At 37.2% G+C, this 14,389-nt stretch overlaps 1 protein-coding gene across 1 annotated transcript in view; it reads right to left on the bottom strand.

Annotated features, from left to right (window-relative positions):
- ADAMTS6 (ADAM metallopeptidase with thrombospondin type 1 motif 6) overlaps positions 1-14,389 on the bottom strand; it is a gene marked incomplete at both ends in the record, with an annotated part of 264,023 nt that overhangs the window by 40,156 nt on the left and 209,478 nt on the right. Inside the window, 2 exons of the mRNA XM_080933513.1 lie at positions 8,232-8,370; positions 9,264-9,427. Of these exons, the coding sequence (XP_080789639.1) occupies positions 8,232-8,370; positions 9,264-9,427 (303 nt within the window). The remainder of the gene's footprint in view (positions 1-8,231; positions 8,371-9,263; positions 9,428-14,389) is intronic.

Below are 14,389 nucleotides of genomic sequence, written 5' to 3'. Positions count from 1 at the left end.
CCAGGAGAATAATAAGTCCCTATTCCAGGGTTCCTGCTCCCCTGAACCAATCGTGGGAGCTGTGCTTTTTGCGGGCTTGGCCCAGACCTCTTTGTGCTACTGGAAGCTCAGTTTCACCAGGCCTGTGTTCCCAGATCCCCGTTGTTCTCGGTGGCAAATGACCTGAGCATTTGGTCCGCACGCATGGGCCTTTCGGTTGGAAACGGAGAAATATATTTTTTCTAGAGCAAATGTATTTACTGAAGGCAAGATTACATTAAAATGTGGTGGGAAGGATATTACATACCTTATCTAGAAAATATCGCATTTTCAGTCTGATATATTTAGTTGTACACTCCTCTCATTTTGGTAAATTACTGGATAATTTTGCTCTTCTAGATCTTCATAATATAAGAACTCTTTCATAATCAAATGAGTGTGGTCCCCTTCCATCTCACTTTATCTCTTTTCTATGTTTTCCTTCACCTCCAACTCCTTTATCTCTAGTCAGTGAAGGACTTAAGACAAATTTTCATTTCTCTTTGCAAAATGAGAAAATTGAATTAGATGGCCTCTAATCTTTCTTTCAGATCTGAACATGCTCTAGTTTATCTTTACCCTTTCTCTTCATTTCAATAATTCAGATCTTTGAAGTACTCACCTGTTCTGTCTGTCTTCCCCTTAAATTCCAGAGTAGAGCATAAAGCTGGGGTTGTAGCTCAGGGTAGGTCACTTGCCTAGTATGTATGAAACCCTTAATTTAATCTCCAGAAACACCAGAGACAGATAAAGAAAAAGACAGATGGAAAGAGAGAGGAAGAGAGAGACAAAGACAGCCACCACCAACACAGACCCTCAACCTGTTGGACTTTGTTTTCCTCTGTTTTAGATTGGCCCTATCTATTTTGACTTCCTAGTGTGTACCTAATAGTGTCAGTTATTTAAAAAATCAAGCCTTACAACACTGACTTGCATAAAACGACAATTTAGTGATGTTAAATGTATTAGACAAACATTTTAGAATTGGCAAAGAAATTTATTGGATATTTAATTACATTAAGCGTAAACATTTTTCTCTGCTTCACCCAGTGCCTTGAGAGTGTCTCCTTTGAGTTGTGCATTAGCTCCAGCCTAAAGACTGTATTATATACTTCTCTCTCCTCTCCTTCTCTTATTTTGAAGAAGAGTTTAAAATGAACCTCATGTAGCCTCAAACTCTCTATATAGCTCAGGCTGGTTTTAACTCACTAATTTTCTGTCTTGGTCCACCAATGTGCTGAGGTTATATGTATGACATGGGTGTGGCTCAGTATTGCACCTACTTACTAGTCACTTTGAGAACAACTTAAAAATCTCTTTAGAATGCACTTATTGCCATTTAAGTTTACATTATGCTTGTATTTTATCATTTTTGCAAATAAAATATATGGCAACAAAAGGTATAACCATAGAATGTTTCATAGGCTAAGACAATCTATATGATAAATTCATTAAGATACTATGAAAATTATTTATAAATTGATTATTATAGAATATTATATAAACTTGTTAATTCACAAAGAAGTTGCTATCCAAGACCATTTTAAATTTTTTTGTCCTTTTTGTTTTCCTTTTATTCACATTGTGCTTTAATTACACACCAGCCTTAGACTGAACTAAAGAGACAGAGGAAACAATTACTCAGGAAGAAGAGCAAGTACAGATGAGAGATGTTTATACATTATTTAAGATCTCTACTTCCCAATCTGGAGGAGCAAAACATTTTTCATCTTTAAATACTAAAAATCACTAGGATCTTAAATTGTGCTTATATGATTATTTTTTCTTCATAGGAGAAGAAATTCAAAATCGATTGAAAAGGAGTGAGGTGATTATTCCCCCAGTCTTAATGATACATTAAGTTAGGATTTTTATGTAACTTTTGGTTTTCAATAATTTTTTACTGCAGGGAGAAATGTAAGCTTTGTTTATTTATAGGATGAGATAATTTGATAATACCTTGTGTTGACTAGGACCAGTGTTACCATGTTTCCACAGCAAGAACATAAAAAGGAACACTGTTTTGTAGCAACACATGAGCATGCTATAGTGTCTTTAGCTACCTTGGTGCTTTTATAAATTTATCCTCGAATTGGAAAATAGTAGTTGGAAACTGTCTTCCAAGGGTCACAGTAGAAAGCAGCTTCAATACATAAAAACCTAGATCAATCAGGACATGATGCATACAATACAAATTTTTAAATTCCTATTTGGAAAGAAGAAATGTATAAAAAATCTCCTCTCTCTCTCTCTCTCTCTCTCTCTCTCTCTCTCTCTCTCTCTCCCTCTCTCTCTTTCTCTCTCCCTCTCTCTCTTTCTGTCTCTCTCTCTCTCTCTCTCTCACACACACACACACAACACACTCATGCGCATGCACTTGTGCACATGCACATACAAATTAGGCTTGTTGGGTTGGGGGATAGCTCACTGGTAAAATGCTTGCCTACCACTGCAAACACAAACAACAAAAAATAGTTAACTTACAATGATTTCTAGGGAAGGAAAATAATTTAAAATGCACCAAACATGCAAGAGCAATAAAACGGTCTGTAAATATAAAGGAAAACAACAACAGCATTTTAGATACCCAATGTATCTGATCAGAACACCCGTATAGTATAGATTTTAGAGATTTATTTATTTTATATGCATGTGCATTTGCCTGAGTGTACATGTGTGCACCATGTGTGTGCATGTGTCTGTCCACAGAGATCAGAATTGGGTGTCAGATCTCTTAGAATTGGAGTTACAGGCAGTTATTTGATGTGGGTGCTGGATCCTCTGCAAGAGCAGTGAGTGAGCTTAACTGCTGAGTCATTTCTCTACATAATAAAATAAAAACAAAATTGTATCTTTGATCTTTAAATAACAAAAAATGTTTTCTGTAATGACTCTGCTTCCTTTCTCTTCTTCAATCTAAGCACAGCTTTAACACAGCTGTCTTCTCCTGATCTGCAAAGTAATGTTTAACAATGAAAGGACACTAAAGACTCTCTTTGGTATGAAATTCTTTCACATCACAAAGAGAAACAAAGGAAATCCTAGGGGGAAAAACAACGTGGACAGATTATGGGGATAGTTAATAATGCTAATGGAGGAGAAGCAGAGCATTTCAAGTATAACTGCAAAACCATAACAAATATACAATATTATGCGTATTTCTCTTTTCTTTGCAGTATTAGTGAAGAATTAATTCCTTAGTAGCAAAACAGGTCAAAGTGAACTACAATGCTAAAGACTCTTGGTTAGTGGTCTTGGAAGACTTTACTCTAAAATTTAAAATTCTATGAAGTGACAGAAGAAGTTGGTTAAAACCACAGGCCGCCATTTTACCTCTTTCCCTCTACTCAGTGATGTTGGTCTCTATTTTTTGCCCCAAATGGTCACTCCCGAATCTCATCAACCTTTGAATTTAACTCGTAGCCAATTTATAAGAGATGTTAGTTTCCTGAGGACTAAAACTTTTAATCCATACCAAAGTCTATAATTTTAAAATATGAACTGCACCTTAGAATTTCTCAGGGATTTTTTAAAAACTCTGATGTTCAGACTTTTTTAAACCCCTAACCATTTATAAAGGATGGGGTGTCGAAAAAAATCCAAGTATCAGAATCTCAGGAATATTTAGAGTCCTGGTCTTTCCAACCTGTGGCAAGTTAAGTGCTGTTGCTTTGGGGAAGGTTTTTGAACAAATTCCAGCTGGCGAAGGGGATACTTAGGTGGATATATAACAAGTTCCTCTACAGAGTTGGTAAGTGGGGAAAACCTATGTCCAGAGTAACTATTTATTATTATTATTAGAGAAACACTATGTTAAGGTATTACTAACTAGCCTCTACTGCTGCCTTTCTAATTTAAAAATTATTTAACTTGAAGTCTATTTATGTAATAAAATTAATCATAGCAAAGGCTATTTAGTGTGGTTGTTGGAGATGATCAAAGAATACTAGGCATCACAATATGTTTTATAAACTACATTTTTCATTTGTTATTAAACAGCCATGCCACAGAGCCACTTTTAATAATAAAGATTATCATTTGGCCTTGCTGGCGTAAGGCTCCTAAGCTATCAATACCTGTGCACCTGAATCTGGAAACAAAGCCTAACAATGTGTGTTTTAAGATACTCTCCTGGTAGGTTTTATATGTGACAAACTTTGAGAACAACACACCCAGGCAAACATTGGTAAGAGGAGGTATGCGGTGACTGGAGTCTGTGGGTAAGAATAAAGTAGCTGCCAGTTTTACCAGTAAAAGCCATGGAGCAAATGTTATATGGCATGGATTACTATTCCAAGACAGTTTCTGTGGTCTTATCATAAAACAATATTTATTTCAGTATTAAACTGACTTTAATTAATTTACATATGATTGTGATCATTAATCCAAGTATAGCAAATTAGGAACTCATTTAAAGAACACGATACATAATCATTTGGATACAGCATAAACATATTTTAGAAGAAGTAACAAGGTTTATGAAAGAAGGAAAGTCTTAATTTAGTGAGTTTTTCAAAGAAGAATTAGAGTTTATCCTGAATTCACATTTATCCTGAAGACAATACCCTATAGCAGCTTAATGTTTCTGATCAACTCAAGGAAGTACTACATCACTGACTCAGAGTAACTGAATCGTCACCAATATTTCCTGTATATTAGATTTGTCATCAGGTCTGCTAAGATACAGAAAAACAGTTTTTAATTTTTTATCTTAAAATATCTCATCATAGAAAACTATCATTCTTGTTCCCTGACTCACAGTTTAAGCAGTCTTGATGTCAGTAAGTATGTAGAACCAATAATGAACAACAACACAGAGAATTCTTATGAGACTTCAACTACAAGTTCTTTGAGAGTTCTTCTTGCTTTTTTCTTTTCATTTAAAAGCTTGAGAGCTTCAAGGCTCCCAGTGCCTCTCTGGGAATATCAAAGTAAAATATCATAACAAATAACTGACTTTAGTTTTTATCCCTAGTTTCTAAGTCATTTTTGCCATGATGGTAGATGGCTCTGGACTTCTTTTTGATTAACATTCTTGAGCTCTAAGGAACTTTACTTCTTTCAAATATACACTTCCAGTATTTAAAGTATCTGAAATTAACAGTAGAGGCACATATAGGAAAAATAATTTTAATAGCGTGTATCTATAACAAGTTATCTACCCCAAGACATCCAATTTCCTACAGTGGAAAAAAAGATGTATACATACTCTTTTGAGTATTAGTTTTAGTTGTCAAATTGACACAATCTAGTATCACCTGGGAAAGGAATGTCAATGAAGAACTGTCTAGATTAGGCTTGCCTGTGGGCATCTCTGGGGGTGATTATATCGATTAATAGGAAAACACATCCCCTGTGGGTGAAACCATCACCCGGGAAAGGACTATTGGATTGTGTAAAAATAGACAAAGCAAGTCAATGGTGGATACATGTATGCATTAATTGTTTGTGCTCTGCTCTTGACTGGGAAGGTAATGCAACTAGGTGCTTCAAGGTCCTATGTCTTGACTTGGGCTTCCCTGCCATGATGAACTGTAACTTATAATTGTGATTAAATAAACTCTTCCTTATGTTGTTTTTGTCAGAGTATTTTATCACATCAATGAGAAATAAAAATAAGGCATTTGTCAAAATTATTGCTTTATGGCTTTATGAGTACTCATAACAATTAAATGTCTATAAGTGCTTTCTTCCCCTAGAATGTTCCAGATATTATTCCTAGGAGAAAAATAAACACTCAAAGATTTAGACTTCAGTGACCAGGCCTTGAACTCTATATGCCTACAGTGCTAGGTTTCAGTTGCTCTAAAAGTCAGAAACAGTGATCCATGATCTTGTGTGAGCAGAAAACCACAGGAGGAACGGGTGAAAACACAATCCCTACTCAAAGTTTCACTACAGGTGGTCTGAAACAGATCCCCCCCCCCATATCAGCTTTTCAAATGAATCCCTAACTGAACTGAGACAGCTGGTTCCAGATCACATTTGGATGACCATGACAAATGACCGTTCTGCACACCACACCTGCCAACTTTCAACCACTGAGTTCTCTCTCTCAACAAAAGCACTGGCTTCAAGATGCTCATAATCACTCACACTCAAGCAGAGTTTGGGGTCCCAGAACCACCTCAGATATAAGATCAGTAGATCTAGAATCAAAGTAGTTTATGCTATGGAAAAGAAACCTCTCCTTCCAGGGGCTTTTTTCCTTGCTGGTTTTCTTTAGTTTTTTTTTTTTTTTTTTTATTTTCTTTCTTCCTCACTCACAAATCATTGCCATTTTTTTCAATATGAATGTTATAGAAAAGAATATCCCATTTAAAAATTTCATGCTTTTTACTTCAATAATCTCAGTTTTTATTTGAATGAAGTTTTCATGATACCTCAAACTTGGTCTATGTGCTTTCTGAACAAACAGAATCATAGGTTGAAAAAACACTGGGAATTCATTTAATCTCTCCTTGACCTCAATCAAGCAAGACTGTGACTAAACAGTCTTCAAATATAGCAACTGATCAATAGAAGAACAAGCAGTAGGGCTCCTCATTCAGTATTCTGTTGCAGACTTGAAGATACCACCATGCTTCTCTGACCTCAGCTTTAGGACATAATTATTACAATGCCTAAACCTTAAATTATCTGAACCCATCCTTAATTACTCTTAATTCTACTTTGCTAAGGGCCTAACTTAAATATACATTATCCTAATGAGGGCTTTTTTGTTGGTAGGTAGAAAGGGGAAGATCAATTTATAGAGTAACTAAAAAGTGGTCAAATTAGCAAAAAGAAAGATTTATGTATAAATGCCCTCAAATATAAGGCAATGGCTCTAATGGGAACAAAAGTGAATTAGTTAAGAGTAATCTGCACTGGTATTAATCATTGATTTCATTAAAAGAACTGATGATGCATCATAGTTTTAAAATCTTTATATTGAGCCAACAGACATCTCACACATGAAATGTGTGGGAATAGGAGAACTTTTAAAATGGCTTGCAAGCTCTACTTAACCATATTTTGTGGTATTTACATGAGTGAATATTAATAGAGTGATATTCATCTTCTTTTTTGATTTTTCATGTTGTGTTGTCTTTACTGCTGAAATTGGAGTTAGAAGAATGGATGACTTTAATTTTTATGAGCTAAACTATGGATTTTGTCATATGGTATTTTTCCCTATTCAAATTCTTGAGGTGTTTAGAGATCCGGTGGATGAGATCCAGGGAATGCATATAACTGCTGCACAGTTTAGAAGGGAATGTGTTATTCATTTCAATTTCAACACTCTAAATATTATTATTTTAAATGTATACGTTGGTTTTGGAATGGTGAGGTACTGTCGGCCTCCTTGGCCTTGAAGGATGGGTTTGCTCCTCGCCTACTATAATAGAGCTCTGTGGGAGGTGGTGCACAGTCTCCAGAGAGAAGGAAGATGCTGCTTTCACAGCACTTCTACTCACCAGTCCATGAAGCAGCAAGGGTGTTGGCTTTGAAGGAAGCCAACTGTCCTGCTCTCCCAGCCAGAGGTAAAGAATTGCATTGGTGGCCACTAGAGGGAGGAGGATTAGGAATAGAGTAAATTTTGGGGAAAAGGCACCCATGAAAAACGCACATGGGACAACCAACACATCACCAACCACTGCCTAACAGCTATGTCTACCTCACTGATGGGGTATTAACGGGGTAACTAACGTCATTAGCCCAGAGACCCAGACAACAGGAATTATGTAGCATCCCAGTACATTGCCCCTTAACTTTGATGGTTGTTGAAAGGAGTTTGAATGGCATTGTGGAAAACACACAATCTTGCAAACACAAACATACAAGCACACATACATTCTCATGCCCCATTACAATAAGTTGCATCTGTGATGTATGATTCTTGCTGGCTTTTAAATTTAAAACTTGTGATGTTCTTTACCACGAATGTGTTCACGAAAAGCAAACAGCCCACCTTCAAGATAGTCTTGGAGAAGCACCAGCAGAGATACTCATTGTGCCAAGATGTATATTACCAACAAATCTGTATAAATTACATGAGGTTGAAAGAAACAGAATGTAATATAATTAAGCAAAGTTTCTTTTGCTAAATTACAGCTTGAAGCAAACCTGCAAAAAATGTTTTCAATTAGCTTCTTTAGCAAACAAAACACAGCTCAGAGTAGGTTCTGTTCCCACACTGCCAGCTGTGGGCTGCCTAGTGGGTGTCTTACCTCCAGCACAAGTAGCAGAGCATTCGGCCCAGGGCTGGTGTGTCCACATGAAGCCAACTTCATTATCCCCACTGCCAGTACGAACGATGGGAACATTGAACTTGTACCTAATTCCCAAATTCTGTTCTTGGAGAAGAACCTGCCATTGAAAACAACTGGTGAAGATAATTAAAATACAATGAGCTTTCATTCAGATATTTATTATTTCTTCTGAAGAGGAAAATGCCATAGAAAAAGTTTTTTCAGGAAATTTGGAACATTTGCTTACTAACTTTAGTTCTTAACAATCTCACTTTGTGGTTCAGGCTGACCATGAACTCACCACAACTCAAAGATTATTACATTTTTGTTTATTTATTGGTGTATATGGGGGTAAGCCTTGGAGCATGTACAGAAGTTAGAGGTCAATTTGCCAAAATTGGTTCTCTTCTTTTTTTGTGTGGACCATGGGAATTGAACCTAGATTGTCAGGTTTAGTGGCAAATGTGTTTATCTGATGAGGCTTCAAGGCAAGTACCCGAGTTTATAAAAAAAAAAAATGTTTTTTTTCCATTCATGGGTAGTTTGTCACTGTTTTTTTTCAACTATACTGCAGGATAAAACTCTTTTACTTAAAGCTGGACAGGGCACATGTCTTTAATCCAGCACTTGGGAGGCAGAGGCAGGCTGATATCTATGAAGTTGAACTTGGCCTGGTCTACAGAGCAAGTTCTAGGACAGCTAAGGCTATCCAGAGAAACCCTGTCTCAAACAGAAAAACAAACAAAATTCCCAAACCAAAAAACAAAACAAAACAACAACAAAACCCAACCGAAACCAAACCCTCCAAACTTATTCAAAAAACCATGAAAAGATAAAAGCCATCTTGAAAGAGTACCATGGCCTTCACTCTGCAGTCTCCACACCCTTTCAATCATTTCCCCTTTGTACCCTCAACTTCATCACCTCCAGAGCAAATCAGATTAAACTTGACCCTTTTTACTCTATAATGTGGAAATTACAGTAAAAACATAATGACAAAGACACATTTACCATTACAATGAGGTTCTCGGAGGTGGGTCCTAGAGCTTCCAAGGATTCTGGTTCATCTGTTGGTCTCTTGTAGTGAAAAGCTGTCCCCGAAACATCAAATTTCCTAGGCCAGTCAATAGTCCAGGCACCATTAATATAGTAATCATCCCCTTCAGATTTTAAAGCTAGAAAAGAAAACAATATCCACCTAAATGTTTGAAATTTCTTTTATCAGTATATTGTGTATCTGCCATATACTATAGTTAATAATGGACACTGATCTTATTCATAGATGATGCTAGGCCACTCCTCCCTTCCCACATCTGTCTCAACCTTCCCTTGTTTGCTTTTATTTCTCCTAAATACTGACAGACTTTATTATGGAAAGATTTGTATTTGGGATCGCACCATCTTAAATTAAAAAAGTGCATAGAAAAAAGGGATTTAGAAACCTTTGTGCCATATCTATATCCTGGGTCCTAAGGGCAAGAAATGGGTGATAGCTGGATGGACTGAGGGTAGAAAGCCAGGACCCTTCCTTCCTCCATGCATGAAGGAGAGTGTAGAAACTAGACACTGAGAGCCTATGGAGCCACAGGGTAGGGTGAGATAACATCAGGCACAAGAGAAACCCGGGCATCTATGGCCTAAAGGCCAGCCCAGGGTGCAGAACAAAGCAAGGGCAGCCACTGAAGTAACAGCTTCACTTGCTTTGAGTCTGAGACAAGTTCCCTCCATGCACCCAGGGCTGGTCTTATACTTGTAAGCCTCCTGCCATAACCTCCTGAGTGCTTGGTCTACAGAAGGATTGGAGGCCACCATATCATTTTAAATACAAACTGGAATCACAAAGTTATAGCAGCTGCAAAGTCTGCATTAGTTCTGTACAATAATTGGTCCACTAACAGTCAGACAGGAATGGGAGGGGTTTAGGGGTCCCTATCCAACACTGCTGACCTATTTGCTACAGATAGATCCACTGGTGACCCCATTAGCCTCCAGTGGATACTTTCTGTTCAAAAGCCCCACAGATCCTGGTTCAACTAAATAAATGGTCATAAAAAAACCCCTACATGTCATAAATTCGAGAAAGAGAATAAAGAGTTTTGATAGGGATGGGAGTATGTAGGGGAGAGAAGGTAATACTAATGAATTATATATATATATATATATATATATATACACATATATGCAATTGTCAAAGAACATAATAATAATGAACCCATGTGAACTAAAGACCGCCAATAATCTTTCATATGAATGCTGAGGGTAATTGCCTAAGAATTCATGTCATTGGTGGGAAAACAATCGTTCAAAAGATACATTTGCTTGGGAAGATAAACAAGGCATTAGGAGAAAATTTAAAAGCCACTTCACTTGAGAGTAGGAGTGAGGGCAGAATCCCAAAAGTGATTTAGCGGCCATGGCAAGGAAAGACATGATTCTGGCACAGACAACAGAACCTCTCTACAGAACTCATAAATGAACTGGTGATAAATCTGTCAGTGTGACTGGAGAATCAGCACAAAGGGCCTGAAAGGACCATGGTCTATACCTTTCTAGAACACCACCGTCCTCCCAGCCCCTTGCCTTCAGGTATGCTCAAAGATTCACTGACCTTCCCATGGCTAACTAGACTCTTCAGTAAGACCATGTCAGCTCTTTCTCAGCCCCTCTGTCCCTTTCTCTCCTCTCTCGGTAATCCAGGCTTACCTTTCACTCCAGTCCTCTCTAAGGTGCTTCAGACCTCAGTTACAAGTGAACTGGACCTATCCAGTTCAACTAGATTTAAGCACTATTTGGTTTTTATTTTTATTTTTTATTACTTCACAATCCTCATTTTCAATCACTGCTTTCCGCAATATTCTCTTTGCCTCTGCTGCTCTCTGTCACACTCCCTTCTCTGTGTCCTCCTCTCTGCGGGCCCCAGACCTTATACATATTAGACAAGTGCTTGATTATTGATCATCCCCAATTACTTTTCGTCTTATTAAAAAATAGTTCAGAATTAGGTTTTGTAAGGACATCTGAACCTTTTTTAAAATTTGGTAAAACAAAACAAAACAAAAATAACCAAACAAACAAAAAAGGAAGTCAGATATGGTGGCCTCTGCTTTTAATTTCAGTGTTGGGGGGCAGTGGCAAAGTCAGGAAGATCTTTCTCAGTCTGAGGCAGGTCTTGTCTACACTGCACATGCTAAGCCAGCCAGAGGTGTATAACTGAGACTCTGTCCCAAACTACAACAACAAAAACAACAGCATTTATTTAATTATCAGTAAAACAGTTAATACAAATATATTTTTAAAATATAAAGGCTTGTACCTTCTCTTGAGTTCTTTATCAGTCTGTTAGTTAGTCTCATCAAACTTTTATGTGTGTGTTTGTGTGTGTGTGTGTGTGTGAGAGAGAGAGAGAGAGAGAGAGAGAGAGAGAGAGAGAATTTGGCCACTAGAGTAAAATTAACAATTGAACTGTCATTTTAATCTGTTCAGAAAGAAAAAGAACCTGTTTCTTTGGTAGGTGGCATTGGGTATATCACCAACTCCAGGACAGGTCTTACATCCAGAAGTAATTGACCAACACATAACGGGACTCTACAGAATTCTTTTGTTTTGTTTTGTGTGTGTGTGTGTGTGTGTGTGTGTGTGTGTGTGTGTGTGTGTGTGTGTGTGTTTGTGTTTGCGCACAGGTGAGCACACACACATTAGTGCTTTGGTTTGGTGGTGTTTTGGTTTTGGGGTGTGGCTTTACATTGTTTTCTTGATTTGGGGGGAGTTTGTTGTACTAGATTTTTGTTTGCTGATCGAGAAAAAATTTAAAAGTTGGGTGGACAGGGAAGTAGGATCTAGAAGGATTTGAGGGAAAGAATATAATCAAAATATATTCAAATTTAAACAATGTTTTAAATAATAAGAAACACAGGCCATAAAAAGAAATATTGGCATTCTAACTAAGAAAATTTAATAATCATAAGAAAGCATAAGCAAAATGTCTGGAATTTACTTACTCTAACAAAAAATTTTTAAAGACTATAAATATATGTGAAGAAGTTATAAAGAAAATAACACACAAGTTTAAATTAACTTGAAATTTAGATCATACAAAGAAAGGAAGTATAGCAAGCAATGGCAAATATATGAGTATTTTGTTTCTTATTTTAAAATTTAAAGGACTTATTTATTTTGGTGCTGGGAACAAAGCCAGGACCCTTAAAGTTATATCCTAAGCTCAGCAATTGTGAAATAAAAATATCGACAACACACTGCAGGGATAATTCCATATAGAAATGTGCACACTTTAAAATAGCACATGGACATATAGGAGACAGCAAAGGTAAACAAGTGTGATAGCATGATGTAATTTGAAAATGTAATGGGATAAGTTAACTAGGCATTCTGTGCCATCATGACTAGAACATTGGAAAACTAATAACTGTCTAATCATATAATTAACTACTAGTAGGTAGTAAATGAAATATTAAACTCTTGATTAGTCATTAAAATATATGAAAGTAATATATAATAGGTAAAATTCACATAGAATCATACATAGTTTATATACATACTTATAAATAGCAAGCTGGTAAGCTTAGACCCAATGATATTGGTAGCTACATTAAATACAAATTATCTAACTCAAAGGTTGACAACCATGAACAACCATCTATTTTTTTCATGAAGTTTTATTGAAATATAGTCATATCCATTCACTTACCTACATCTGTGGCTGTCATCTTACTACAAAGGCCTTGCCAGAGGCTATCTGTCTTCAAAGCTGAATATGTTGGTTATCTGGTCTTTTTCAGAAAATGTTTGTTACAAACCCCCAAATATATTAAAAGGTTATAGTTTTTAAAGGTAGACTGTTGGGCTGGAGAGATGGCTCAGTGGTTGAGAGCACTGACTGTTCTTCCAAAGGTCCTGAGTTCAAATCCCAACAACCACATGGTGGCTCACAACCATCTGTAATGGGGTCTGATGCCCTCTTCTGGTGTGTCTGAAGACAGCTACAGTGTACTTATATGTGATTTTTTAAAAGTAGTTTGTAGGATATAAAAGACATGTTTTAAATGTAGCTCATCATTAGTATGTGTGTGAGTGAAAGATTGCTAGCACGTAAGTGGCCTGGCACATGGGGGAGTCAAATCCAGGGACTAAACTCAGGCTGTCAGGCTCACATGGCAAGTGCTTTTTCCCACTGAACCGTCTCACCAGCCATATTATTAAAACTTAATTATTTTATTTAGTTGTGTGTGAGAGAGAGAAGGGGGGCAGAGAGAGAGGAGAGAGAGAGAGAGAGAGAGAGAGAGAGAGAGAGAGAGAGAGAGAGAGAGAGAGAGAGAGAAACAGACAGACAGACCAACAGACAGAGAAACATATACAGAGGTACACAACTGCTAAGAAAAAGCATATTTTTAAATATAGAAATCCCAGGGGTCTGCAACCCCATAGGAAGAACAACAATAGCATCCAACAATGCCCCCCCCAGAGCTCTCAGGGACTAAAACATCAACCAATGAGTTCACATGGAGGGACCCATGATTCTAACTGCATATGTATCAGAGGAAGACATTGTCTGGCACCAACAGAAGGAGAAGCCCTTGCTTCTGTGAAGACCCATTTTCTCAGTCTAGGGGAATACCAGGGCAATGAGGTGAGAGTGGGAGCATCTTCATAGAATCAGGGGAAGGGAGATAGAAGAGGGGGAGAAAGGGAATAGCATTTGAAATGTAAATACATAACATATCTAATAAAAATAGGAAAAACAATAAATTAAATAAAAATCCAAGTGGCTACATAAGTAGTATACATGAGAAAGAAGATTTACCAGGTGAAATGAAAGTTTTAAGAGGAAGAGGTGGGATAGATAGGTAGAAGGAAGGAGATGGGGTAGGAAGACAGAAAAGAGGAGTGGATATGAAGTGAAGAAAACAACCAGAACTAAGTTATGTATGAAAATACCATCAGGAGGTATGCTATGCTAATTTCCATGCCTTTCCACTTGTGTGAGCCCATCCTGAGGTCAGAGGTATGCTAGACTTGCAACTGATCCACATACCCTGAATTGCTTGCACTGACCCATTATGCAAGCAAAGACCACGAGTCATGTAGCAAAGCCAGGGAAACCAGCGATGGCACCCAGGAAT

Source organism: Micromys minutus (assembly GCF_963924665.1).
Source record: "Micromys minutus genome assembly, chromosome: 20".
NCBI lineage: Eukaryota > Metazoa > Chordata > Mammalia > Rodentia > Muridae > Micromys > Micromys minutus.
This window is presented reverse-complemented; position numbering and strand designations above follow the sequence as displayed.